General features: G+C 40.1%; 2 protein-coding genes across 3 annotated transcripts in view; one reads left to right on the forward strand and one right to left on the reverse strand.

The window, feature by feature from the left end:
* The window catches only part of LOC115166041 (N-terminal EF-hand calcium-binding protein 1), a 41,426-nt gene extending 38,242 nt beyond the window's left edge, over nt 1-3,184 (reverse strand). Inside the window, exon 1 of the mRNA XM_029719667.1 lies at nt 2,702-3,184. Coding sequence (XP_029575527.1) covers nt 2,702-2,821 — 120 coding nt within the window. The 5' untranslated portion in view covers nt 2,822-3,184. The remainder of the gene's footprint in view (nt 1-2,701) is intronic.
* A 428-nt stretch (nt 3,185-3,612) lies between these two features.
* Nucleotides 3,613-17,256, forward strand: alas2 (aminolevulinate, delta-, synthase 2). Of its 2 annotated transcripts, XM_029719665.1 has the most exons (10): nt 3,613-3,724; nt 5,156-5,520; nt 7,100-7,192; nt 7,946-8,168; nt 11,449-11,633; nt 12,477-12,656; nt 12,984-13,148; nt 14,804-15,072; nt 16,020-16,182; nt 16,627-17,256. In XM_029719665.1, the coding sequence occupies exons 2-10, from the start codon at nt 5,178-5,180 to the stop codon at nt 16,788-16,790; spliced, it is 1,785 nt and encodes a 594-aa protein (XP_029575525.1). In that variant the 5' UTR covers nt 3,613-3,724; nt 5,156-5,177; the 3' UTR covers nt 16,791-17,256. The 2 variants fall into 2 exon arrangements, with proteins under 2 accessions (XP_029575525.1, XP_029575526.1); XM_029719666.1 differs by lacking the exon at nt 7,100-7,192.
* The last annotated feature ends 1,403 nt before the right edge of the window (nt 17,257-18,659 follow it).

An 18,659-nucleotide genomic window follows, 5' to 3' on the forward strand; every position in this document is an offset into this window, starting at 1 on the left:
GGGGGTGTAGTTGATGAAGCAATGACAGCATGTGTCATTCAACTGAACTATTGTTCTGCCAATTGCACATAGGGGAGTGGATCATACACAGATGCATGAAGGCTTACACGTGGAAGTACAAAGGCTTACACACTGAAGAAGGCTCTTTACTGTAGCCAAAATGTCTGTATACAATCCCATCCCCATGTGCAGTGAAAATCATTTGAAACATGGAAAAATGAATCAACTCTTTGCTACATCTTTTATATGCAGACCTAGCCTACAGTACTATTTATCTTTAACATATTTATACTTACTGTTTTTTACACACCTCACTTTTTATTAGTCATTATCCTCATTAGCGGAACCCTAAGCCCCAATTTATTGGATAGTCCCATATAGATTGTCTCTAGTCTACATGTTCAAACGTTCAACAAACTATCAAATGCAACTCTAATGCTATGCAATAAATAGCTTGCTAGTGTTAAGGTTGAAGCAGCAAAATATGACAACTGTGAAAGAGGTGTGAAGACTTTCACTAGGCACTTTGAACTTACTATCCACAAACCCTAAGATATCCTTAAAGCCACGCCATTGTAGGCTATTTGTTGAGCTTGGTTTTATTATTTTACTCTTACTGTTGCTGCCATGAAAAAATATTGTTGTTTTCTGTTCTGGATATAAACTGAGACGAGACTCTGGGTCCCTCAGAACTTGCTTCTCCTTTGTGGACATCGCATTAAATCTCTGGTTGCCGATCTCTTCTTTGGTTCAACACAGACTGTAGACTCAACACAAATTTTCTGGATCAATCCATTTCTAACAGACTTTGGCGTTACCGGCAGCCAGGTTGTAAACATCACCTGAGGTGGTGACAGAATTGACCAGACCACATAAAATGAGGTGAGACAGTTTTGCCTTTTGCATTACTGTGAGGGTTTTTCGGCTTCAACTGCTTAATCTAGCTGGAGAACAATACATGTGTTGATAAAGCAATAACAGCATGTGTCATTCAAGTGAATTGTTAGTTCTGCCAACTGTGCTTTAAATGGTTTGGTCTTCGTCTAGCTGGAGAATATTCAATTAGCAACCCTGTCGGGTTTATATGGTTAGACGTCAAGCACAGATTGTTCTATGCATGTGAACTGCTCAATGTGCACTCATTAGGATACAGTACTGCAGGATAGATAAACATCCACTACCCACCCATAGAAAAGGCCTTTAGGAAATGTTGCTTCTTTTTTGGAGATGCCGTCTCATACATTACAGTGGATTCAGTGAATGGGAGTCGATTGCATTTCGTCCTTTAATGTGCACTTATACTGCACTTACTGCTCCTGTTATTGGCCAATTACCTGCCTCAATGAAATGTGGAAAATGCTCATCTTTCTATCCGATTGGAGGGATATCTGGCTGAGGCAACAAGACAGTGACGCTGTTGAGGGTCATTGGTTACTTACAGTGTCATCTTCTCTTCATCTTATGCTTATTACGTAATAGCCTACCTGTAGGCTAACAATTAAAATGCACATGCAAAAGTCCTCCATTGGTTACAATATCATGCCTTTCACTTATTATAGGTGTATTTATTATGTAATAGCCTTCCTAAAGGCAAATATATCATCAAAATGTGTATGCAAAAGCTCTCCATCACCTAATTTATTGAAATCATATTTTATTAAGAATTTTCTGTTACTAACCAAAACAGTGTAGGCTACATTCCCCTTAGCATGAACTCTATAAAGAGATTGAACTGGTTTTACTGCGGAAAAGGGACTTGTAGGCTGGCTATTATGCACATTATTCATGACCAATAATTCAGGCCTATCAGAACAGGCTACTCTTTTTCGTTTAGATCGTTAGTAACATTAATAATGAGCATTTTTATGCTGCTGGAGCAAGCATGACCAATCCAAGCCAAAGTCTGGGCAAGATGCCTCAACAGACCATTGTCAATCTAGGACAAGTTAATGGCAGTAAAATCCAAACACTTCAGACATGCAAGGTTTCCACAGTCCTCCTCTTTCCTGTGATCTACAATATAAACATATCACATACATTTTTTTTTACAAAAAGGAAAACTAAAAAAGAAAAAAAGCATTATGTCAACGATGATCTTGAATTAGTGAATTGGCTAATATTTTATTTATTCATTCATTCATTCATTTATTCCTTTGATCATCCGTTCATTCATTCTACCACCAAAGTCATGACCCTTATGACCATGTGAGATCCAACGGTAGGCGAAATGATATGCTATATATATTTACATATCAGAGCCTAAAGTCGTTTTTTGTTATGGGTCATAAATAACACATCGACCAGATGTGTTAATTGGATGTGAGATTTCGTGGTATTGTTAATAACATCAGATGATTTTCACAAACTAATGATCTTTAAACACCCCTCACCTTGTTATCTAATAATAACATGCAAGAGTGCAACGAAGGCAATTTAAAATCATTATAGCGTTATTTGATATCATTTCTAATGTCTTTTTTTGTTGGTTCAACAGATTAAAGGTAGGCCTACATTAAAATAGACTACTTTTATATGTCGACCTGCAGCATCTTTGAACGCTTTGACAGCTGCCTGGCATATAATATCAAAGTGCATAATGACCACATGATAACACATTATGTCAAATGATGCGTCATACGCAGTAAAACGCTTCAATTTTTTTTGTTATATATTGACGCTGGATGCAGACTGGGCTACTTACATCTTGAAAGATAGAGATTCCTTGATTTTGGTTCTTCTGCTGGAGCTGCTGCTGTTTCCTGTGGTGGTCATGTTTAGCAGACTGAAGACATATGGTGATCATTTCTGTGCATGCCAGCATTTTGAAAATATTTTTGAATGCAATGTATTAACTCTGAATGAATGACAGTCCTTGGTCCTGGTTATGATGACCGTGGTCTATCCTCTGATGCTGCTCATATGACGATAGGCTACCGCCTCGCTTTCTGTTCGAGGAGGCTGCTCTCCAGTTTGCACATCAATTTGATTTGACAACATAAGAAACTCCGGCCCCGCCTTTCCACTGTCACGAGCGAATTGCTATAGATGAAAATATATGTGGAACGCACCATCTGCCGGCGAGCTCTTGTGTAGCTTACAGTTTTTAAGACCAACCTGTCTAATTAACGAGAGCTTTTGAATAAACTGCAATTGAAAAGGAGGACAAATTAAGCAGGTTATGATGATCGTAGAGATACATTATATAACCATATCTATATAATTATATAAAAGTGTTCTATTTAATTATATGATAATGATGTGTGTGAGTGATAGAGAGAGAGAGATGAAAAATAATGAGCACTTTGTCTCGTTGATATGACAAAATGTTCAACACAAATGTGACATTCGGAAACCACTATGGGCTGGTCTGAAGCTGTATATTATTCATACAGTATATTAAGGTTAAATATACATTGCACAGAAGTGTTTGTTTTTGTATGCCTATATTTAACAGTAATTACACTTTTATTAATTACATCACAAACCGCAGCAATTAGACAAAAAGCATTTGGGCTAGCCTATCCTCAAGTGCATCATGTCTTTTTACAACTTGGTTACTCCCAGTCCCCAGCCTGCCCCCCTACGTGATAACGTATGGGTGTGAACAAGAATAATTTTCGAAGAATATTGCATAATGCTGACAACGTCACTGCCCTAACTTTTGACGACAGATGCATCTCTGTCTATTGCTGTTTTGAAGTTCGTCCTCAGTGCAGGTCAACAGGTAAGATGTTCAGAATTATTCTATTTGTTTGTCCCTATGCAATTTAGCTAGCATAATATTATTGCGTATGATACTTCAAATTAGGCAATTCTACAGTTATAGGCTAAAGGAACCCATAAGTAGACATGCTGTATGTCTATATGGTCGTTGACAGCTAGCCTACATGTCAAGTTCAGGAATGTTAACATAAGAGTTTTGACTGTTACCTAAATAATATATAACAGCCAAATACATTTTATGTCGTGCTTCTCATTTTATCATCTCTAAGTGCTAAAAAAACAACAACAACAACAAAGATATAAAGAAAGCTATAAAAAAAATACATAAAGAAGATAACCCTAAAACCATAGATGGACTACAGGAATGCACATAGTGTGTCACTTGAATGTGAATAAATGTAAACTGTGTTTGGTCGTTACTCCTCAAGCATTAGGGTTAATGGTTTAGTTCCCTGGGACGTTTGACCGAATAATGGCCTCATAATGCTCAGCTGCTGTGGATCTAGATAGACTAACTTGGAGGTCAGATAACCTCATATCACAAGAATAAACAACAGATCCTGAGAATTGTCTTCTTATCCCCTAACCGCAGACCAGCTGAGTAGCCATAGGGGGTCCTATATTCTTTACATGAAATGCTCGTTAACGCTAAGGATGAGTTAGTTCCAAACAAAACAACCATTAAAACAATGAGTGCGGAAACCTTTATTATTATTGTTATTATTACTATAATCTGAAATGGCTGGCTTGGACTTTTTATTAATTAGGATTTATAAACTAGTTTTGTCACGGTGACAGAAATATTATAGGCCAAATATGTCTGTGTTTTGTCATCAAAAACTAAGACTTCCACGTCGTCTCATAAGATTAGATTTTTAAATACCCTGACGCTCACTAACAATCGTCCACAGTCCCAGCGCAATGACGTCTTTTTGTCGGAATCTTGCTTCAGCACCTTGCAGAGCGTGAAAAGCGCGCGCCTGCACAGACAAGATAAGCCGCGCCCGCAGGCACACCTATTCCATCAACTCTCTTTATTTTCTTCAAACGTAAATAATGGGCCACACTGTTCACACATTTCTGAAACAATTTCAAATCACTAAAACCTTATATTGCTGAAAGTTCGATTCAAAGTTTGTTCCCTTCTCTCTTGAACATAGTAGGCATAGTCCTATATTTCGTTTTAATTTCCCCTTTTAAAATGTAAGGATATGAAAAATTCTGGAAGATGGTGGCAATAGCATTACATAGGCTACTTCAGGACTATTGTACATTAGCCTACAGTGACCTTAAACTTGCCTAAGCCTGTTTAAAAGTACTGTAGGCCTAAACTAGTGTAAATAGCATTTAGCATAGATACTACATCTATAACAAAGTGTCAGAATTGTATGTTTTAAAGGTCTTATGTCCTATGTCTCATGTGTTGATCCAGAGTCAAAACTGCTTCAAGAGCCATGGCCGCTTTTCTTCACCGCTGCCCCTTCCTGAAGTCGGCCCCCAAGCCTGTTTTGCTGAAAACTGGGGCTGCCCTCCTCTCTATGGCCGACCGATGCCCCATGATCGCCCGCCAGATCACTGTTTGTGCCTCAATCCCCAAGGAGAGGAAGACAACCATCCATTCTACCCAGTCAGCAGGCATCCTACCCCTGAGTGTGGACTCAAAGCGTCATTTTGCCCAATCAGCAACCCAGGTGGCTGTCTCCATGTCCAAGGGATGTCCCTTTGTCTCCAATCAGATTGGCATGGTAAGAGCGAGCCCTGAGGTTCAGGAGGACGTCCCGACGGAGTCTAACCCAGGTAAAGACAACACAATAGTAGTTTATTTGTTTATTTGGATCCCCATTGGCTTTTGCAGAAGCTGCAGCTACTCTTCATTGGGTCCACAAAAAACACAGAACATGACAAATAACAAAACACTGATACACTGATAGACAAGGGCAGACACACACAATTAAAATACAATGATATACAAACAATACAACTAAAAAAGAATACAAACAATACAACAACTAAATAAAATAGTGTGTGTCTGTGTGTGCGTGTGTGTGTCCCCTCACAGTCTCTGCCGTTCCATGATATGTTTTTTAAAGAAGTTAATTTAAAGCACTTAACTCAGATTAATACTTCAAGAGTTCCGTTGAAAGTAAAAGGTTGTGTCTCAAAAAAGTATATTTCCATAGTCAAGGCCCGTCTTACCTCTTGTCTCACCACATCTAACCTGGTCTAAACCTGTCTCACCTAACCTGGTCTAAACCTGTCTTACCTCACCTAACCTGGTCTAAACCTGTCTCACCTAACCTGGTCTAAATCTATCTCACCTCATCGAACCTGGTCTAAACCTGTCTCACCTCACCTAACCTGGTCTAAACCTGTCTCACCTAACCTGGTCTAAACCTGTCTCACCTCACCTAACCTGGTCTAAACCTGTCTCACCTCATCTAACCAGGTCTAAACCTGTCTAAACCTGTCTCACCTCACCTACCCTGTTCTAAACCTGTCTCACCTCATCTAACCTGGTCTAAACCTGTCTAAACCTGTCTTACCTCATCTATCCTGGTCTAAACCTGTCTCAACTGATCTGACCTGGTTTAAACCTGTCTCACCTCATCTAACCTGGTCTAAATTTGTCTCACTTCATCTAACCTGGTCTAAACCTGTCTCACCTCATCTAACCTGGTCTAAACCTGTCTTACCTCAGCTAACCTGGTCTAAACCTGTCTCACCTCATCTAACCTGGTCTAAACCTGTCTCACTTCATCTGTAGGCCGTCATTGTAAAGAATAATTTGTTCTTAACTGACTTGCCTAGATAAATAAAGGTTAAATAAAAACATAAAAATCTCTCATCAACCCTCAAACAGGAAAGACTGGCATGCATGTTGTTGATGTTAGTTCTGTGTGTGCAGTTAAGGGCAAGGCAAGGTGTGCTGCTCTGTTTTGAGCCAGCTGCAGCTTTGCTAGATATTTCTATGCTGCACTTGACCCTATTACCAGACAGTAATCAAGATGGGACAAGACCAGATCCTGAACAACTAGTACAGTAGATTTTTGTGTCAAAAAAATCTGATATTTTTATAACAGACATACCCTTCCCCATCTTCACAATAACTTTGTCAATATGACTTGACCATGATAATTGACCATCTAATGTTATACCTAGGAGTTTAGCAAACACAGCGGACACACTTTGGTAGACACAAACAACAAGTCCAAGTTCTAAACACAGTGAAAAATTGTACACTTGCCCCAAAATTCTATTAAAACCAGCATCACTGAAGACAAAGAAACAAACTGGGGTAAAAATGGACGAACATAGCATAAATGAGAAATACTTTACAGTATAGTACATACTGTTATACCCCTGCTCTCTGTCACAGGTATGAAAAGTTCTCTTTTGAAGGAACTCGAGGACTCCATCATGCTGAAGGTCCAAACCCCCAGAGTGTCCCACCTCCTGAAGGACAATATAGGTGAATCAGTTCATAAGACCAGTGTGACTAATTTGCATTGACTCAATCAGAGGATAAGTTACACTGTAGTTCTACAAGAAATTATATTGACATAATACAGTATATAACTCGGAACTGTTTTCAGTCACACTTTATATTAAGTGGTAATTTGATACCAGTTTAATGATTATTGCATTGGCAGGTACTGTGTAAATACATTTACACAAGTTGTATTACATACAACTTATCTGTTTGCACAGCTTTTAAAGGGAACAGATTACCAAGTATAGGCCTACTTACAAGCGCGTAATCTCATGCAATAATTATGCACAGCGAAATGAGTTTCAAATGCAAGCAATTTGAGTTGATTTGTAAATGGGCTCCCGAGTGGCGCAGCAGTCTAAGGCACTGCATTGCAGTGCAAGAGGTGTCACTACAGTCCCTGGTTTGAATCCAGGCTGTATCACATCTGGCTGTGATTGGGAGTCCCATAGGGCGGTGTACAATTGTCCCAGTGTCGTCCGGGTTTGGCTGGGGTAGGCCGTCAATGTAAATAAGAATTTGCCACATTCAGGTATCACTACTGGTATGTAAAGTGGGACCCAATTTTCTTTTCATTCAATGGATAAATGATGATTCATTCTTCATCATATTAAACAAGTTATTGGATCTAGAATCACATGTAACTTGAGAAACTATATGAATGTCTTTTGAATAATTTTAAGTCTTTCACAAAATAATTTGCTGACACTATTATACTTTTAACCCCTACAGTGGGCCCCAGTTTCGACTACGATGGCTTCTTCGACAGGAAGATCTCTGAGAAGAAGAACGACCACACCTACCGCATCTTTAAGACAGTGAATCGGCGCGCTGACGTCTTTCCCTTTGCCGAAGACTACTCCATGGCCGGGCGGGAAGGCTCCCAGGTGTCTGTCTGGTGCAGTAACGACTACCTGGGCATGGGTAGCCACCCCCGGGTCCTCAACGGAATTCAGTAAGCCAGACATCAAGATTCTTTCTCAATTCCTCTTTCCTTGATCCTCTCACATCCTCTCTCCTCAAAGCGCATTGGAGAAGGGGAGGGAGTTTGGACCTTCTCTTCCAATATGGTTGAGAAGGAGGCGAGGAGATAGGATGCAAGGAATCACAGAAAGACAAATAGAGATTGAGCCCATGATGTAGCACAAAAAGACCAAAGACTAAATTGAACCGAATCAATTCCTTAGATATTCAATTAGATATTCTGCTTACATGAATGGCTCATCATACTGCATATTCTTACGCTACCCCCAGAAGAAAAGCTTAGTCTAGAAACCAACCAGTTCAATGTTCAAGAAAGTTCAAGTACTGTATTATAAAGTTCAAAGCAGTTGACCGTAGCAAGGGCTAAACTAAATATTGAACAAACTCGCTGTATTAATGACAAAATGTTCTGCATTAGACAAAAACATTACGAGTATGGTAATAAACCAAGCTCCTTGCCTATCAATTGAAAAAGGAAAAATCCGAACGCAAGATTAACGCTATTAGTTTACAGAATAACTCAGTCACCTATGACCCAATTTTTGCAATCCAACTATTCACCTCATGAATTACAATCATATTTAGGCAGCAGTTCTCTCCCAAAACTATCCTAACCAGTGCTTCTGTTTCTCAATTATCCTTTTACCCTTGAGGAAGTGTTTGCAGCAATTAAATCTATGCCTAATAATAAATTCCCAGGCCCAGACGGCTTCCCTGGTGAATTTTACAAGCAGTTCTGGCCAGAACTATGTCCTATATTTACATGATAGATTACTTTTGTGTTAAGGGAATTTTGCCTTATTCTATGAATATACCAGTAGCTTCTGTCAGTGTCTTGCTTAAAAGTGGGAAGGGCTCATTAGAATGCTCTTCTTTCAGACCGATAAGTTTGTTGAATTTTGATTACGAAGTGATAACTAAATTGATAGCCAGAGGATTAGAGGCTCTATTACCCTCGCTTACCCTGATCAAATGGGATTTATTAAAAACTGGTATTCATCGGACAATGTTAGATGGGTTGTTTGATGTTATCAACCATTTAAATGAGCATAAGACTCCTTCTATATTGTTGTCATTAGATGCTGAGAAGGCGTTCAACAGAGTTGAATGGAATTTCCTATTCTCTGTTTTGCAAAAATGTCATATGGGTGCTAATTTCATCAAATGGGTCAAAGTGATTTATACAATTTTCAGAGCTATGGTGTCCACCAATGGTTTAAGGTCACAAGAATTTCCCCTGAGTAGAGGGACCCGGTGAGGCTGTCCTCTGTCTCCCCTTCTTTTCACGATGGCCGTAGAACTGCTGGCAGAGTCCAGATGTTCTAATGAGAGTACCATAGGTCCCCTTATTGCAGATCAGGAACATAAGCTATCTTTATATGCAGATTATATTGTATTGTATGTTGTCAATCCAGTGAACTCCATTCCACATATCGTTGATACTAATGCCTAATTTGGCTTATCTACAAGGCTAATCTTATCAATTCTAATGCCTGTTTGCTAAATAGCCAGCTAGCAGATGAGTTGAGTTTGATCTGTCCCTTTTCTTGGAAACCAAATGGATTCAAATATTTGTTCTAAAGAATGATCTAAATGAATGAAGACCTGATTTGTTGGTCCAGTCTCCCAGTAACTATGATTGGAAGGATAAACATAATCAAGCTAAATTGTCTTTCCAGATGTAATAATTTATTTCAAATGTTGACCTGTTATTTACCTTATTCTTTTTTTATTATTATTTAAAAAATAATTGTATCAAGGTTTTATTATTGGTCAGCCCAAACTCGCAATTTGATGTCTTGGACTTTGGACAGACACTATGGGTTCAGATTGAAGCTCAATTTAGCCACCTTTTACCTCTAAAGAATCTTATGTTTGTGAATCGGGTCCAGCATATTTGTGATAACAAGAAGACCTTTACTATGTACAACACATGAATGGCATGAGCAGACTGTACAAAGTACTTAGGTATTTCAAACACGTATTCTATACTTGCGTCTATCTCTTGTAATCCTGACCTGCCTAATGTGATATCAAAGGTCGACCTCTATATGCGATGCTTGCTGGGTCTTATGAGTTTTGCTGACCTGTTCCATTGTGGCTAGAATACAATGAAGTAATTTATCGAAATCCGTAATGAATACAACATCCCTGGTACAGATTATTTTAGATGTCTTCAAATCCAAAATGTTTTCCTTATGATTATTAAAGAAGGAGAGCTGAGATCTCAGTTGTAAGAAGTTGAAGAATGAATAACCACATCTATATCTATCAAAGGAATCATTTCTAAGATGTAGTGTACATTGTCAAGACAATGGGAATCCGCCTTTATCCCTCTTCAAAGGATGTGGGAAAACGATTTAGGTATGGAATTTGATGAGGAGGTATTGCTTGAGATCTGTGATAAGATACACTACCCATTTACTAGTTTGAATATTAAGGAAACAAACCAAAAGTATTTTTCATGTTTTATTTTACTCCTATTAAACTAAATCATATGTTCCCAGACACCTCAGACCAGAAAAGGAACCTTTTTGCACCAAAATAATTTGGCAATGCAATAAGCTAATGGATTTCTGGTGCTCTATTCATACAGGCACTCAGATTATTTTAGATATTGGTAAAATCTCAAACACTTTACCTCCTTAATCACATGCCGAATATTAAGCTTGACTCAGACAAGACAAGGTTGTTGATAGCTATTTCATACTTTGCAAAGAAATGTATTATTGTGTGTGGGAAAAATTAAAACCCACCCACTTTTCAATTGTCGTTAAAACAAGTTGCAGATTTTTTGCAGTTAGATAAAATGACAATGGACTTACAGAATCGTGGTCCGACATTCCTAAAAGTATGGTCTCCTTTACTGTCCTTTATTGAAAAAAGCTTTTAAAAGGTGTTTGTGCAGCCTGAGACCCAGCAAGTATCCTTGTTTCATATAAAGAAGGTGGGGGGTGGCGATAAAAATAATAATTGTACTAGTTTATCTAAAAAACTATAAAATATAAATGTATTATGAAATTGTATCAGCTGCTATTTGTCACCAAGTTATAATGCTAACTACATATTAACTACATTTTCTGATGATAATTGTACCAGCTGCTATTTGGTATTTGTTATATTTATACTATTAAAACCAATTTGTTTTTATAATTGTTATGGGGAAGAAAAACATACCTTCTTTGATGTGTTGGAGCTGAGGTTATTGTAAGATGTGATATTTGACTGTGATTCTTCTTGTATTATCTCAGGGATGCCCTGAGTAGGCATGGCGCAGGTGCAGGAGGTACCAGGAACATCTCTGGCACCAGTAACTTCCATGTGCTGCTGGAGAAAGAACTGTCCCAGCTCCACCAGAAAGACGGAGCTTTGGTATTCTCATCCTGCTTCGTGGCCAACGACTCCACCCTCTTCACCCTGGCCAAAATGCTGCCAGGTTAGTCTAAACCCAGGGCCCTCCCGGGTCTCTAAGCTGAAAGTCAAACATTGACAGAGGATGAGAGGTAGCATGATCCAGGATCTGTTTGTGCTATCTTGCTAACTTGTGACAATGACCATAGGAGTTGACAAGATAGCAAAACAGAGGCCTCCTGGGTGGCGCAGTGTTCTAAGGCACTGCATCGCAGTGCTAGCTGTGCCACCAGAGATTCTGGGTTCGAGTCCAGGCTCTGCCGCAGCCGGCCGTGACCGGGAGGCTCATGGGGCCCAGCATCGTCCGGGTTAGGGAGGGTTTGGCCGGCAGGGATATCCTTGTCTCATCGCACACTAGCGACACCTGTGGTGGGCTGGGCGCAGTGCACACTGACCAGGTCGCTAGGTGTATGGTGTCTCCTCTGACACATTGGTGTGGCTGGCTTCTGGGTTGGATGTGTGCTGTGTCAAGAAGCAGTGTGGCTTGGTTGGGTTGTGTTTTGGAGGACGCATGGCTCTCGACCTTCGCCTCTCCCGAGTCGCACAGAGTTGCAGCGATGAGACAAGACAACCAATTGGGTACCATGAAATTGGGGAGAAAAAGGGCTAAAAAAATTTAAATATAGCAAAACAGATCTGGGACCAGGCTAGATGAGAGGTAGCAATGAGAAGAATAGTCAATACTTATAGCATTTCATTCTAATCAGAACTTCAGCATTGCGTTCAAGGGCAATGTGGTCACATTAGTGGCACCAATCTATATTCCAAAATACATTATTTGTACTATAATGTACACACTCTATAATTTCTGGTAGACATAGAGTTAGAAGCTCATTCTGCCTTGTGGGCTCTCTGCTTTGAAATACAGGCTGTGAGATCTACTCTGACATGGGGAACCACGCTTCAATGATCCAGGGCATAAGGAACAGCGGCGCCAAGCGCTTCATCTTCCGCCATAATGACAGCCAACACCTGGAGGAACTGCTGAGTGGCTCCGACCCCAAGACACCCAAAATTGTGGCATTTGAGACCGTGCACTCCATGGATGGTAAGTGTCACGAAATGGGCTACACAGTCATGTTGCATGTTAGTTTATCTTTGGTTGTCTTTCATAATATATATTTTGCTAGGGGTTTGTGGTAGTTTAACATGAGATAAGCACGCAGTATTATTTACTTGTTGCTAATATTTTATGTTACGTCCTCTCATATTAATATATTAAGTTCTAAAAATATAATATCCCAGTCAGTGTTGATTTTGAGTGCTACACATTTCATAATTCTGTATTGCTTAGTGCCTCAGTAATAATATCCACGGTCTCTCAGTTATTTACAGTAAAAGGTGGTACATCCTATTTCATCTCACTCGCTCTCAGGTGCTATATGTCCCCTGGAGGAGCTATGTGATGTGGCCCATCGCTATGGGGCCTTGACGTTTGTTGATGAGGTCCATGCTGTGGGCCTGTATGGAGCCCATGGGGCCGGTGTGGGAGAGAGAGACAACATCATGCACAAGATTGACATTGTCTCTGGAACCTTGGGTAAGAAATAAACAGGTTTGATAAGAGTGTCTATGTTTTATGGATTTGTTGTTGTTTTTATAAGTGTATTTTGTACCATGTTGTATTGCATTTTATTCTGTACTATTGGTGCTTCCTCTTGCCCATGGCTCACCTAAAAAAGAGATTAATATATCAATGGGAATCACCTGGTTAAATAAAATAAAAATAAATAAAATAAACAGATGTGTCTACTGTAACAAGGACAGTTCTTGACTAGGCCAACGAGGGACACCAGTTGATTCCCACTTATTTCATTTGTTTTATTTCAAGGATCTAAAAAATCCTGGATTTGCTACCACAAACTGAAGTAGTAATATGTGTTTATGAATTAATTGAATTATACACACTTGAAGCAGGTTCCATCATGGCTATAACCATGTAGTCTCTGTCTGTCTTAGCTTGTCTCAGAGCTAGGGAAATGCCCCTCACAGCAGAGATAGATTTGATTGAGCCAGGTGAGTCTCCCCTGGAAGAGGTCCCATTTAACCAATTAATGCCAATAAATAACAGATTTTTTCATTGTCAGCTCAAAGATTTGATCCAGCAACCTTTCAGTTACTGGCCCAACACTGTAACCACTAGGCTACCTGCTGTCATCAGGTACAAACTGACATTTATATCGCTGACATCGCAGTAACAACTTTCATCATGCTCTGGTGTTGGCTAACGGAGGGAACGGCAGAGGCTGCAGACCAGGGGATATACATATCAGCTGTGGAAGTGCTCCCACACACCCAGTCTGGCCATACTGATAAGTCTCTCTAGGAGCAGTTTCTGTGAAAAGTTGAATCTTATGCACAGATCTAAGGTCAGCTTACCTTCTCTCAATCCTAACCTTCACCATTTGAAGTTAGAACTCGATATTACTTCAGATCAGCGCTTATAAAGGCAACCTTAGATGACAAGGTGGTATTAAGTAAATCTAGTCTTAGGCCTACTTATTTCAGAGTATGTGGTTGTCAATCTAGCTAGGTCACATTGGGGTCACATTCAAACTTGATCAACACTATTTGAACTAGGAATACTCCATCGCTCCCAAAATCCAGTAATAGTGTACACTAACTCCAATAAGCATAATGGTTCATTGTGATTTGAAGTGTGTTTGTTATAATATATCTATAAGATATAGATATTGTAAATGCCTTTTATTGTATATACAGTACCAGTGAAAAGTGTGGACACACTTACTCATTCCAGGGTTTTTCTTTATTTTTACTATTTTCTCCAGTGTAGAATAATGAACTTTCAACATGGCATACCTGTTAATTGAAATGCATTCCAGGTGACTACCTCATGAAGCTGGTTGAGAGAACGCCAAGAATGTGCAAAGCTGTCATCAAGGCAAAGGGTGGCTACTTTGAAGAATCTCAAATATAAAATATATTTTGATTTGTTTAACACTTTTTGGTTACTACATGATTCCATATGTGTTATTTCATAGTTTTGATGTATTCCCTATTATTCTACAATGTAGAAAATAGTCAAAATAAAGAAAAACACTTGAATGAGTAGGTGTGTCCAAACTTATGACTGGCACTGTATACAAATCATTCCATTTGATAATGATTTATTCTTCTTCTGTTTCTTCTGTTTCTTCTTTTTCTGTTACTTCTTCTTCTTCGCCATTGCTGCAGGTAAAGCCTTTGGCTGCGTGGGGGGCTACATTGCCAGTAGTGCTTCCCTGGTGGACACGGTGCGCTCCTTCGCTGCAGGTTTCATCTTCACTACTTCGCTGCCCCCCATGGTGCTGGCTGGGGCCCTGGAGTCTGTGAGAGTCCTGATGAGCTCCGAGGGCCAGGCGCTGCGCAGGGCCCACCAGAGGAATGTCAAACACATGAGACAGCTGCTCCTGGAGAAAGGACTGCCTGTGGTTAACTGCCCCAGCCACATCATCCCAATAAAGGTACTGTAAGAGATTTACACTGCTACTACATCATTTGTGTTGATAAGGAGACAGGACGAAGACGATTGGATATGTTGAGCAGAGAATTATGGGTACTGTAGTACATGTTCTATTACTAATACAGCATTAAGGGCAGTGGATACCCTCGCTATGTCACTCCAGTTATGAGAGTTACTGTGTCATTACTAGGGCCCTGCCTTTTTCTCAGCTTCTTGTTTCTCTGGTAGTTTTGTCCTCCTGCACCAAGGCATAGATAGTTCCTTCTCTTGACACCTGTTAAAATAAATGTTTTAAATCATCACATCTTGATAGTTGAATCATCTCAAATAATGATCTAGTTGCCACAAATTAAGCTTCTAAGCATGTGGATTGTCTGTGCACCTCTCATTTAACTGGGTCATTTCCATGACTAAAGGGATATAACATTTCTAGAGATTAATTATCTGAGTTAATTATCTGATGTGTTAATTATCTAATGAGTAGGAAGGTTGTGGAAGTGCCTGAAAAAGCCTGCAGTGACACCTTGAGTATAGTTGTAGGTCGAAGATGTCATAGTAGGCCAGGTAGTGGAGAAAAAGGCCCTAGTCATTACTACTGTGTGCAAGAGGTACTGTATTATACCAGCTTTGTTATTCCACAGGTATAAGACTTACTGGTATACCTACCCCAGAAACAACATGTAATCTATTATCAAAATATTTGACCACTCAAACTACCTCTGTAGCCTGAGTGCCAGTCTGTTTACTGTATGCTCTCTTACAAACCCTTATTATATTCCATAAGGAGTTGGCAAGAGAGCAGAAACAGACTGGCACCCAGGCGGATCATTCTGTACATGACAGTGATGCAAGGATGTACTTTGAACCTGTTTGAGCACAGCACACTAAGTTCATTATCGAGATGATAGACTGTATTTGTGTGTGTGTGCATGCATTGTCATCTCTCAGGTTGGTAACGCGGAGCTCAACTCCAAGGTGTGTGACATCTTGCTGGAGCGACACAACATCTACGTCCAGGCCATCAATTACCCGACCGTAGCCCGAGGTGAAGAGCTGCTGCGTCTGGCTCCCTCCCCTCACCACAACCCTGCAATGATGGAGTACTTTGTGGGTGAGTGACCAAGCCACCTGCTGCTACTGCTCTGACAGGGTTTCCCGTAGAACTGGCCTGTGTTCAAGCATCTCAGAGTAGGAGTGTTGATCTAGGATCAGGTCCCCCCTGTCTGTATAATCATATTCATTATGATCTAAAAGGCAAAACTGATCCTAAATCAGCTCTGAGACTCTTTGTGAATACGTCCAGTGGTGTTCAACCCATTAATGGTCAATGGTCATATTCGACACATCAGGGGGTACGGAGAAAGAAAACGACCAATAGTATCCTTCCTCAGTTTATTCAGTGTATTCATACAAATGTGATCCCTGAATGACCTCTGAATAGACTTAAAATAAGATACTACAGCCAATACTACTAGCTGTGTTAGCCATGACTCACGTTTCTTTGTGTTTGATTGACAGAGATTGATTGACTCACGTTTCTCACTTTGATTGACAGAGAGGCTCGTGGAGGTGTGGCAAGAAACGGGGCTCCTTCTGAACGGGCCGGCGACTGTCTCCTGCACCTTCTGTGACCGCCCACTGCACTTTGACCTGATGAGTGAGTGGGAGAAATCCTACTTTGGCAACATGGAGCCTCAATACATCACTGTGTCCGCATAGTACAAAACTCCATTCATTATACATCATTATCATCACATCATTGCTCTTATTTCATACCAGGTTTCATTCAAACAACGTACGTACATATTATGTAGACTACACATTTTAATCTTATCTCATTCGCTATTTATTTTCTGTGTTAATTGTTTCTAAAGTAACTTGCTATCCCCAAAATATTTAAGATTACATGCATAATTCCGTGAACTAAAATGTGTGCCCCTTTCACATAGTGACTTAAAACGTAAAACCTGCACATGGGCACTTTCTAAAATAACTATTTAATCTCAAGGTGATATTTTGGATAGATTTCTGTATCAATTGTCTTGTGCTTTGGTCACCCGTAGTAGTGAAAGACCGCAATCATGAGTTGTCTCACTGATATGTCATTGAAGCTGAAAATATGAAATAGAATTACTATTCAACTTGAATGTAACAAATTGAATGTAAAAATAAAAATACTGCTGTAGAAGTGATTTGGTATATTACACAGGAATTCAAAAATAAATAAAAATGAATTGAAATAAAACAAAAAGTGTGTGTAGTTGCATCTTTTGAAAATAGTTTACCATCTTACTAGTTCTGTAGTAAAATAGCTAAATGTAATTACACAGCAATAATTTATGCTACTTGTTTGTTCCTTTGGCATTTTTTCAAACAAGCACCACATGGCAATATATGGTACCAGGTATCAATATTGTGTTGAAGTATTGTTCTTTGTAAGCACCAAGGGATACCCATTGTTTCCACATAATGTTTTATTAAAATCCAGGAACAATATAAGTAACAGAATAGTCACATATTACACATTTATTCCATTACTTTTCCATGTCTACAAATAGTAATGGCTACAAAATACTACCCAAAGGAAACACAAGTTATTCTATTAGGCCTATCTTTGAATAAGATACACTACATAATCATGGGCATTAATATGGAGTTGGTCCCCCCCCTTTGCTGCTATAACAGCCTCCACTGTTCTGGGATGGCTTTCCACTACATGCTGGAACATTGTTGCGGGGACTTGCTTCCATTCAGCCACAAGAGCATTAGTGAGGTCGGCACTGATGTTGGGCAATTAGGCCTGTTTGGTGGGTTTGAGGTCAGGGTTCTGTGCAGGCCAGTCAAGTTCTTCCACACCGATATTGACAAACCATTTCTGCATGGACCTCGCTTTGTGAATGGGGGCATTGTCATGCTGAAAAAGGATAGGAACTTCCCCAAACTGTTCCCACAAAGTTTGAAGCACAGAATCGTCTAGAATGTCTTTGTATGTTGTAACGTTAAGATTTCCCTTCACTGGAACTAAGGGGCCTAGCCTGAATCATGAAAAACAACCCCAGACCATTATTCCTCCTCCACCAAACTTTAGAGTTGGCACTATGGATTGGGGCAGGTAGCGTTCTCCTGACATCCGCCAAACCCAGATTCGTCCGTCGGACTGTCAGATGGTGAAGCATGATTCATTACTTCAGAGAAAGCGTTTCCATTGCTCCAGAGTCCAATAGCGGCGAGCTTTGGAGCACTCCCTCCGACGCTTGGCATTGAGCTGACTTTGCTTCCAGAGGCAGTTTGGAACTCGGTTGTGAATGTTGCAACTGAAGACACGCTTCAACACTTGGTGGTTGGTGGTCACATTCTGTGAGCTTGTGTGGTCTACCACTTCGCGGCTGAGCCGTTGTTGCACCTAGACGTTTCGAAATTCACAATAACAGCACTTACAGTTGACCGGGGCAGCTCTAGCAGGGCAGAAATTTGAAGAACTGACTTGTTGGAAAGGTGGCATCCTATGACGGGGCCACATTGAAAGTCACAAGCCTGGCCTCCACACACTGCAGGGCCTTGCCTCGATGGAGCGCCAGGGCCCGGGTG

This window comes from Salmo trutta, chromosome 28 (assembly GCF_901001165.1).
Source record: "Salmo trutta chromosome 28, fSalTru1.1, whole genome shotgun sequence".
In the NCBI taxonomy this organism is placed as follows: domain Eukaryota; kingdom Metazoa; phylum Chordata; class Actinopteri; order Salmoniformes; family Salmonidae; genus Salmo; species Salmo trutta.